Source organism: Mus musculus, chromosome 5, assembly GCF_000001635.26.
Source record: "Mus musculus strain C57BL/6J chromosome 5, GRCm38.p6 C57BL/6J".
Taxonomy (NCBI): Eukaryota; Metazoa; Chordata; class Mammalia; order Rodentia; family Muridae; genus Mus; species Mus musculus.
This window is the reverse complement of record NC_000071.6, coordinates 50,021,488-50,032,531: the sequence shown is the minus strand read 5'-3', so window position 1 is coordinate 50,032,531 and position 11,044 is coordinate 50,021,488. Positions and strand designations below refer to the sequence as shown.

The window sequence follows — 11,044 nt, the reverse complement described above, 5'->3', positions numbered from 1 at the left end:
AGAAACTTAAACCCAGCCGTATTTTTATGTCATTCATTTATTGAACAGATGTTGTGAGCACCTTGTCATTCGGGGCCTCTGGGGACCAGGTCTGGATGGAGGGCTGAAGTACAAGATAATTTATAGGGGAAAAAAATGACTGAAGAAAATGAAGGGAAGGAGGCAGTGGGAAGGGTCCAGGTTGAGCATCTATGAAAGCTGAGGATGTACAGCTAGGTGAGGCCTTTGTCCTTCCTGCAGCTTTGAGCTAGTCTGGAATGGCCCAGCAGGAAGTGACAGTGTGGACACTGCCCAAGGGGCAGCCTGTGGTGGTCAAACAGCTGGAATCTATACTGTGGTTCCCAGCCCACTGACTGGACACTGCTTATAGAGTGAGCACCTTCTTTAGGCCAGCTGCTGTCTACAGTATGTCTTTGGGAAAAGACACCGGTGCACCACCTCAGTGGTTGCAGATGGCACATGCTGTACTGGCAAGGTTAGATCTGAACTCTGCTAGTAAATGTGATTGTCATTCTGAGCAAACTTCCTGGTAGTCATGTAGACTTTTTATTACTGTTTTGGAGGACGTGGTATGACTTTTGTCCTGAGGTTCTTGGAAAGGGTGAGGAAATTCACTTAGGGGGAGAAGCTGCTCAGTGTGGTTCTCAGAGGTTCTCCAGCATGACTGTCTTTCTGTCTCTGAGGTTTATCAGCAATACTCAAACAAGAAAAGATTCATGCACTTGATGTATTCTACATGCCTGCACTGTTTTAGTTGTGTGTTGAGTGGAGTAATGGCAGAACATTTTGAAACATATATAAAGCTAAAACATACCTTCTGGAATGATTTTCTACAAAAGTAAGTGAATGGAACCATTGGTAAGCAACGTGCTTAGTTGCGTGTAATAGGCTCCGGAGTACAACATTGAGAACTGTTCGGCATATGGTTTCATTAGTGGAGAAACAAAAATCCAACAACAACAAAGAGCCGAAGCACTACATTCACTTAAAGGAGTTTCATTCCTGACTTTAGCCGAGGGCAGGTGGCCATAAAGGTTTAGGGTGTATGCCAAGAGAGGCTAATGATTCATCTGGCTCTAAACCTGGCCTGCTTTTCTTTCTTTCCTCTGTAGAGAAGGTTGTAGGAAGGGCATACATTATTCTACACAGTAAACCCAATGTGTATCAATATGTACTGTAGCTTGTATTACAAGAATAGATTAGACCTCTCAACACATGGAAACTTACTATGTACATACATGTCTTATCTTCCTTTTTTTTCCTTCATATTCTTTCTCTTTTCTGAGACTAGGTCACATGTAATTCCTGTCATCTTCAAACTTGCTACTTCAGGTGACCATGCATGAATGCTCCTCTTGCCTATATCTCCCCAGTGCTTAGATTATAGTCATGCACTACTCTGTCTACTTTATGTGGTATCGGGTTTTGAAGCTAGAGCATTGTGGATGATAGGCAAGCACTCTATCAAGCAAACTACACCCTAGATCCTGTGCTTTGATCCATATGACTATTTAAGGAGTTCTATCTTCTTGAAACTGCAATACTTGATCATTTTAATATGCATTCGGTAGACAGGAAAAAAAACATTATTGGAACCCATAGTATATTTAGTAATTAGCTTTTACTAGTTGTATGATGATAATTTTGCTATATCCATATAATTATGTGACATGTAGCATGTAATATATTTTAGTTAAGTGTATGTATGTGTTGGAAGGTTTTTCAAAGATACTGTAAGAGTGTTTTCATTGGTATGTTTTCCTGCCAAAGGGGTTGTGCTCACTCATCATAAAAATGGGAGTGGTTGTCTCCCCCAGAACAGATTATATTTTCCCACTGTGGTAAGTACCTTACAGTATCTTGATGAAGCTTACATTCTCTTCTGATTGGGGATGCACAGTCATCTATAAAGTCATGATCCTTTGTCTCTCTTCTTATTTATTTTTAAGGAGACATGGGTCTCACTTTGTCCTTGAGCTCCTGGCCTCAAATGATCAGTCATCCTGTCTCAGCTGCCTGCGTTACTAAGGCTATGGGCCATTTATATTACATTTGGGCTTGTTTTTATGTGCATTGAGTGACCACTTCAATCTTTGTTAGTTTTCCTGTTGCAGTCTGATTTCAGCTTCCTGTGGCCCTTTCTGCATTTTCTGCATATGTCTGCGCTTTCCTTGGTCCTAAGTGAGGCCTCTTCCTAGGTACTGGGTAGACATCTTCCATCCCATCCTGCCTGTTCTAGTTTCACACACATCTAGCACTGTGTGAAGCACTTTGGCAAAAATCAACTAGAGGAAAGGGGCTCACTGCAGTGTAGCCTTCCAGGTTACGCAGGGACATCAAAGCAGGAACATTGAACAACTAGCTATAGGCACTCTGTTCCATAGTCTGGGACAGAGAAAGTGAGCTCACGCTTGCATGTGTTTAGCTTGGTTTATCCACTCTCACCCAGGTCAGGATACAAAGCTTAGGGAATGGACAGCTCACAGTGGACAGCGTCTTCCCAAATCAATCAACGTAAGACAAAGCCCTACAGACATCCGCATATACCAGCCTAATGTAGAAGATCCTTGTGGTGGTATGAAAGAAAATGCCAGCCACCCACCCCATAGACTCACAGGAAGTGGCACTCAGGAGGTGTGGCCTTGTTGGAGTAGGTGTGGTATTGTTGGAGGCAGTGTTACTTCACTTCCTGCTGTCTGCCTATCCAGATGTTGAACTCTAAGCCGCGTCTGCAGCACCAGCTCTGTCTGCATGCTGCCATGCTTCCCACCATGACAATAAAGAACTAAACCTTTGACGCTGAAAGCCAGCTGCAATGAAATGTTTCCCTTTATAAGAGTTGCATGGTCACAGTGTCTCTCCATAGCAATAGAAACCCTAGCTAAGGCAGCCCCCTCCCCCAGGCTGCTCAGGTGATTGTAGGTCAGGTTGACAGTTAAAACTAAGAAGCAAAACTGCCACTCCATCTGCTTCCCTGACCCACAGGATTGCTTACCTGGATTTTGTCTCCAGCAGTCAACGTTCCTGAAGTTGAACTGAGTAGTTAGTGCTCTTAAAAGTATATTTTAAACTTCCTTTCCAAAAGGAAGTCTTTTAGTGACATGTGACATCCAGGGAGTGGTTTCTACTGACAGCTCTCATGGTTCTGATACATTTTGGGTCTAATAACAGCAAGCAGCTGAGGACATCTAATCTATATCGTTCCATTTGCTTGTGATTTTTAAAAACCCCCTCTGCTTTTAAGTCTTGTTCTTTTTTCATCTTTGTGGAGATGGCACAGCACACTAACTTGGTCCTGTGTGAAATGATAGTGGGTGTCAGACTCTTCCATACAGTTTCTGAATCGAAGCGCTGGAAGCCCGAATAGCATTCAGCCTGTTGTCTATAGATCGTGTCTTGTTCACATCATTAGTATAGGACAGAAATGGGTCTATATAAGCTCTATAACTCTGGCTGGGTTTGAAATTTCAAAGGTGTCAGCAAAAATATTGATTATGAATGGGTTTTAGGTTCATCGTGATATATGATATTAAGCACCCGCTGGTTCCACAGCCCCCCATTTCAAAAGTGAGTATAAAAGCCGTCTGCAGCGTAGATTTATTCCTTCCTATCCTGTTTTTCTGCACAAAATCCTTAAACACATCCAGTAATGTGTAGATGGAATATATTAACTTGAGGTTGTAAACTATATTTTAAGGTTACAGTTATAACTTTTTAAGTGTGATGAAATGTCTTCCTTTTTACTTTCCTCAATAAAACCTATCATTTATTGCAGTAAAGCCTTTATGACTGAGGAAATGACAGTCCCATCGCTGAAGCTATACCAAATCACAGGCAGAGCCATTCAGTCAGTGCCCACCAGTCCTGTGCAAGTTTCTTCCTTAGCTGAGTTTCATTCTTCACTCAGAAATGGCATCTTAAGTCACTGAGCTGGGTAGAGGGTATATTTTCCTGCAGATTGTTGGCTTAGTGCTTACATATTCTTGGCCATTGTCAAACATAGCAGCTTTGCCTACTAGAACATGAATCAGTATAGAAAATTAAGAGAATCCAGGAGTGATCTTAGTACTGTCATTCTGATAGAATATTCTCCTTTTTAGTCTTAAGGATGCTGAAAGCCACTTAAAAAGTGAAGTGACTGACACCGTCACTTTGTAGAGTCTCTGTTAGTACCAGGGCCCCTAACATGACTGTTCAGCTTCTTAAAGTGACAACATCGGTTGCTCTATGTGCAGTGTTTGATCAAAACCAAACAAACACAATAGGTAAATAAACAAATGTGCTCTAAAATCTCAGATCACCTCGGATTTCTTTTAACTTTTACTTCTGGGAATATACAAATACTCCAAATTAACTCGATTGAAAGCAAACATTCCTAAGATTCATATGTTTACTACTGGAGGCTGGGTACACCCTGAAAGTAAGATATTTCAGAACTTACAACATGAATTATAATCCGTCAAAGAGAAGTGAATGTCAGCCTCTTCACCATGGCAACGTTGAAAGCCTTCTGGGTTTCCTGCTTCTGTTGTTTACTTGTTGCTACATAGAGATTCTTTTCTGCCTGTGGTATTAATTGATGTGATCGCATCCTTTCCCTAGGTAGCAGCTTCACTGGATGTGTAAAACCTGCCTTGGATTATATTTGTCCTCCGACCTTGGTCTCTTAGTATCCTCGAGCATTTGTCTGTTGTATATCATGTTGAAACAGTGCCGTCAGGGTCAGGATGCACTTGGTATTATGCCATGTTTGGTGACTGTGAGTGCAGGCTCTGCCTGATCAGAGTAATGAGGGCTGGGACTCTTGCTCTGTACTGCCTGGCTGCTGGAGAAGCCTGCTGGCACAGACACTGGGAGCCGTATGCATGTCTCAGTTTCTCCTGGCCTGAACCAACTACTTTTCTTTCTTTTAAAGATCATTGTCATTTTCAGTTAAGAAAACACTGCTGTATTTTAGTGAAAATGCTTTTGCACCTTGTTTTGTCTCATTCCTACACTTTTTGGCCTTGCCTTTGCTTCAGTGATACCACAAAACAGGAGAGAACGCTGCCTAATGAGATTCTTTGGTTATTCTAAGGAATATGTTGGCTGCACAGACACTGAATTGAGGAAGGACATATACATCAGAATCAGGCAAACAAATCCTGTATCTTAATGGCTGCTCACGGAGTGTGCCATGCCTTTTAAGTTTTTCTGTTAGTGTTTATGAGGCGGTTCTTATTCTTCACGTCTTCTGAGTCAGGGACGTCTTCCCGAGAGCTGGTGAGACTTGCTGGAGAACAAGAGAACTTAAAAGTGGCAGAGCTGGGGCCTAAGCTTGACTCAGAGCTCACAAGCACATCACAGAAGCTGCTCTGCTATGATATCACAGGGCAGGGATCCAACTGCTCTCTCCCTCCGCCCCTCTCTTCCTGCGTTCTTTCTTTTACAAATCTGACTTACAGCAAAGAAAGCTGGATGACAGCTGGCTTTTCTTTTTACTTGTTAGATTAATGAAGAAGTCATGTTGTACACAGAGACACACACCTACAATCTTGTCTTGCAGAGGTACTCTGTTCGTCTTTGTGTCTCCATGTAATGACTGTCGTACCTGTCCAAAGGGCTGCACCTGAGCGACAACATCATGTGTGATCCAATTTTTTGTCCCAAATGACAGTTGTATGACTCTTGACCAACCTGGTTGGATATTGAGAAATGTGGGCAGAGCAGACATTGTTTGGGTTCAAAATCTGGCTGATGGAGCTGCACTCTCTTGCAGAGGACCCGAGTTCAGTTCCCAGAACCACTGTCAGGTGGCTTTTTGCCTGTGATCTACAGCCCCATGGTAGCTGACTTCCTCTCCTAGTCCCTGAGGGCACCTTCACATATGCTGTGCATAACCACAAGCACACAAACATACATAAAAGTAAGAATAAGTCTTGGAGGTCTGCCTGCTGTTTGCTAATGTCATCTACCTGCTGACTTAGTTCTTGTCTCTGTTTCTTGTTTTTCCTCCTCCTCATGTTCCCACCCTCTTGAAGCAGGGTGTTTTCACCTTGTTGATGGCCAGGTGCTGAACACTGTAGAAAATTCTAGACTGTAGAAAGGAAGGAATAGAAAATAGATGCAGTCTTTTTGTTGTGGGGAGTCCTGTCAGGGCCAACCCCCTGTGGTTTTAGTTTGGTTTTTAGTGAGCACTCTCCTCAAATGTGAGATAAGCCATGAAGATAGAGCCACCCTGTCGGTCAGGTCAGTGTGGGCTAAGGCAAAGGAGGCCATGTGTGCATGTGCACACACACACACATGCACGCACGCACAAAGCTAGTGCATTTGCATATTGTTAAACTGCAGGGAAGACCTAGCAGTGTCCACACAGTATCAACAATATATTTCTTTGTTAGGTTGGTATTTGGGGGATCGGGGGGTTATGTTTTCTATTCAGTCTCTAGTTTTAACAGAGGTATTTAAGTTCCTGAGCTGACTGAGTGAATCAGTCCGTGGTGACCAGCTTTACCTTGTATTGAACCTATAGCTATTGCCACTTCCTTATTCTCCTTTTTAATGTTTTTATTAGATATGACAGGAATGATTTAAGATGGGGCAAGATATGGAAGCTATTTTGGGAAAGAAACTGCATTATTCTGAAGTGCCCAAAGAGTCCGGTTAATGATTCCTGAGGATTCCTTCTGTGTTTAAACAGCATGAGCTCAGCTGCTTTGATGTTGATGGTCTGTGCTAGACAAGTTATATATATTTTTTTCTTGTCATTTTTAGGATTTTAAGCAACAACAAGATCTCCGAGCTGAAGAATGGTTCATTTTCTGGCTTAAGTCTCCTCGAAAGACTGTGAGTATTCTCTTGTGGTCACTTCTCCTGATTTAGATAATATGTTTTCATTGTAACCTGCCAATGGAACTGCCAACAATTTTAATAAAAATTAGTTTTTGCTAACATTTTATTATGCAAAAGTTCGGGAAATGATGTTTAAAGAGAAGCAATTTTGGATTCAGAGGTCAGTACACCTCCTGGAAAGAGTCAGGTACTAATATCCCAGTTCATATGGGCTTCACGTTTGGTCATGGTGTCTGTGCTCTGCCGTGAAGTGATCAAGTGATTCCGGCAGTAATGAGCCAGTCAGTCCTTAGTGATGTACATGACAGAACAGTGATAATGAAGGAGTCTGTGCAGATCGCTTCCAGTAAAGCTGTTTACCAAGCAAGCTCTGGACTCAGCGGACCACTCACTAGCTTAGCACAGTTGTTTTGAAACTGTATCCTAAAATGATAGTGTTCTGAATACTGCATTAAGGATCATGTTTAAAATTGTACTGGTAGGTGTACATTTACAGGAAAACTTGGAAGTATGTTAGGGAGCCATGTCATAGGTGAGCATTACTGTGACATTACAATCTAACCTAGTTTTTGATTCTCTGCTCTTCTCATAATCCTGACTTTTTTGTCCCCAGCTTTCTCCTCACCATTCACCCAGGGGCTTCTCCAATCAAACCTCCTCCAGCACTTGATTGCTTCAGTTGCTGAAGTGTTGCTTAGACCATACACCACCTAGACTTCTGTGTCCTTTTCTGCATGGCCCTTTTCTTCTCATTTTACTGCATGACTTTAAGTTATGTGCGTATATTATTGATATCCAGATAGTTTTATAGTAGTTCATTTACATACTTTATGCATACATGTACAAAGCATGTGAACATGCAGAAAGACAAACATGTATATGCATCAACGCTTTCTTGGCACTTCAGGCCTTAGTATGCACATATTGTGTGTTTGTGTGTATTGACTTACTCCCCTCATGATCCTCACAGTCCACGGATCTAGATGTTACCTACATCCTCAACTCCAGGCCCGGCGGTGCTGAGAGTAATCCTTTGTACACACACTGTGGTTGCTTCAGGAATAGATATATGGATCAGTTTGGTTGAGTGGAGATGTGCCTGAGGCTTGAGGGAATGGATTTCCTCGATGTTGGGAGAAAAGAAGGAGCCCGCCCTGCTGGGAGCAGTTCACCCGAGTGGGGTGAGGAGTGACTCTAAAGTTCACCAGAGTGGGGTGAGGGGTGACTCTAAGCAGGGGGAGACACTGCTGGACCCACCCACTAGGCATTAGAATGGAGAAGGCAGCATCTTCCCATCAGGCATTCTTCCTGCAGAACAGTGTTGTCAGCAGATATCCCAGCATGCCCGGCGGTTAGCATGCAGGGCTGGCAGCTGAGGGGATCCCCACGGTCAGAGGAAGGGTGCAGGCACTTGTGGCTTATCAGCGGTGTCTGTTGTGTGGAGACACTGTGCTAGGCTTCATGTGGTTGATCATGTACACATAAACACTGGCTAGCTAGCGTGGCTGGTGCTCAGTGCTGTACTCGGAATTAGGCCTTTCTTCCACATAGTTTTTAACTTGCTTTGTCTTTGGCTATAGTTTCTGCCCTTTGTTCATAATAAATCTCTATACAGAGTTGAAATAAATTAAGTTGCCATTGTGGGTCTATTAAGATGCATGAAAGGATTTTTTTTTTTTTTTTTTTTTTGCCTTTTTAATACCTGAATTCCAAAATACCACCAGGCTTTTATGAGTGAAAAAAAATATGCTTATACACAAGACTGAGTTTAGGGTTTCCTGCTGACTAGTGTGGTTCATTCCCAATTGTTAAATCAATCTCATGTGTTATGCTGGGGCCACTTGATTAACTAACTCAACGCCTTGTTTCAGCTTATGACAGAGTGTCTTTAGCTCCTAACAGATGAAGGGCTTTGGAGAAAGAGTTCTTAGTTTCTAAGGGGATATGGGAGCACAGTGTCTGCTCTTTTGTTCTTTTTTTCATGGATCTTGGCACCTGGGATACCACCTTATGAATAAGGATTGTACACTCCCATTGCAGAGGACAGGTGTATGGAGAGGTGTATGGAGCCAGCCACATTGCTCTGCTTCTCTATGTCTTTAATGTGAGATGCTAGTTTTATTATTACTAATTACATTTGTTACTGCATTTGTTATTTTAGACGTGGATTCATTACGTTGCCCTGGCCTTGAACTTCCAGAGAGCATCCTTGCCTCCGAGGCAAGGTTGGGATGTTAGCATTTAGAAGTTTCTCATCCCATAGATCATGGACTCTTGCCTAACAAAGTCAGTGCTTTCAATGAGCATCTTGGTAATTTTTTTCTGTTGCCACAATAAGACACTATGACCAAAGCAATTTTTAGAAGAGTTTATTTAGGTTTCGGGTTGCATATGGATAAGAGTCTGTTGTGGCTGAGAAGATTGACAGCAAGAGGCTGGGTTAGTAACGGAAGCAGGAAACTGACGGCTCACATCTCAACCATAAGCGTGAAGCAAGGAGAACAACCTGGAAGTAGGTGGGACTTTTTGCTCTCAACACACTCCTTTGGTGCTATGCTTCCTAGCAGGGCCACACACCATCTAGACTTCCTCCGAACAGTGCCACCACCTGGGAACCAAATGTTTAAATGACCGGGACTGTGGATGATATTTCTAATTCTGGCCACAACAAGGACTTTTCTGTTGCTGCCTAGAAGGTCGTGGAGAGATTTATGTTGGCTTACAGTTTACCACGGCAGAGAGGTCATGGAAGCCAGGATAGGCTGGGAGGCTGGAGCAGCTGTTATCACCTCACACAATCATGACATAGTCCCATGGCGGTGACAGACAGGAAGTGTTTCACCTGAAGCTGGCTGGCTATAACTCTGAAAGGCCAGCCCCGCACCCCCAATCACAAATCTCAAATAGCCATACCTCCCACCTTAGAGCTTTCTCATCCTCCCAAAACAGTGCCACTATCTAGGGGGCCAGTGTTGCCACACCTAAGCCTTAGGGGTGACATTCCGCAGTGAGACTAGGCACTTAAAACGGGCCTTCAGATTGTAAAAGCAGGTCTTGGGCTTCTTTTCAGGTAGAGTTTTATGACCTAATACATTGTGATTTAGCAGTACATTCTAAAGTTAGGCTGCTGTGTACTAGACACACTTTGCATTGTTGGGGAGAGAAATATTAAATAGGAGAGTCTGACTATAAATATTTTTGGCAGTGTCTGATTAATATGGCCATTATTAAATATTATATAATATGTCAAGAATTCTTTATTATTAAAGAAAAAGTGTATCTTTAAATCATATTACACTGCTCAGTTATTCATGAGAGGTATTTTGTGGAATCACACACAGTTTATCACTGACCACAGATTTATGAACTGCTTAGGTGAAATCAGTTTCTCTTGTTGAAGCTGCTTGGAATCTGAGAAGGGAAACTTATGCTTTCAAAAATAGGGCTGACATTATATATTTCTATTTGCAGAGATTTTTTTTTTAGTTTATTGAAAATAAATGAAAAAATAGGGGTTGTTTACATTCAAACACTTAAACCTCTTTGAGGTGGACAGTGGTGGTCACCTGGAGAGTGGAGAGATAGGATATAGAAAAGTTAAGGCTGCCGACGTATGTATCTTCTATTAAGATCTTACAAACTTAAGCTAGTTAGGACGAAGAGGACATCTTATTATGAAGGCTTGCATAGGACTGAAAAGCCCATGTTATCTTCCAAATCAACAATTTACTCCCATTCAGCAATTTAATAATGATTATCAGTTTACGACCTCTCCTCATTAGTATATGCTGTCACATCACGTACACATTTGAAGTGTCACTTGGAAGTCAGTGACAGACAGCAAGTCACTGTCGCCTCTGAGAAGTGTTTAATAGCATTGTGTGAGATCCACGTTCTTAACACTGTCTGGCTTGGTGAGGAGCTGGGTGGCTTTTGAGGCTTTCTCTAGCTGACTGATCCTTGTATAGGTAGGTACAGGTTGTTAAGGTACTGTCTCAGCTTTGCTTTATTGTTGTATCCATTCATCTGCCTATGCACAAACCCTCTGTAGATTGGGCATCTCATCTCCCTAAGGTACAGTAGCGTATGCTCTTGCAGGACTCGATGTTGGGGACAGAAACCAGTGGCTCTATTGTGCCAGAGAGGCTTTCTGCCAGGGACTGCATGCCTTTCTAGACTCACTGCAGAATATGGCCACAGTAGATGAAAGTGG

The 11,044-nt window shown here is 42.5% G+C and overlaps 1 protein-coding gene across 1 annotated transcript in view; it reads left to right on the top strand.

The window, feature by feature from the left end:
* The window catches only part of Adgra3 (adhesion G protein-coupled receptor A3), a 99,046-nt gene that overhangs the window by 26,465 nt on the left and 61,537 nt on the right, over positions 1–11,044 (top strand). Inside the window, exon 2 of the mRNA NM_133911.1 lies at positions 6,754–6,825. Coding sequence (NP_598672.1) covers positions 6,754–6,825 — 72 coding nt within the window. The remainder of the gene's footprint in view (positions 1–6,753; positions 6,826–11,044) is intronic.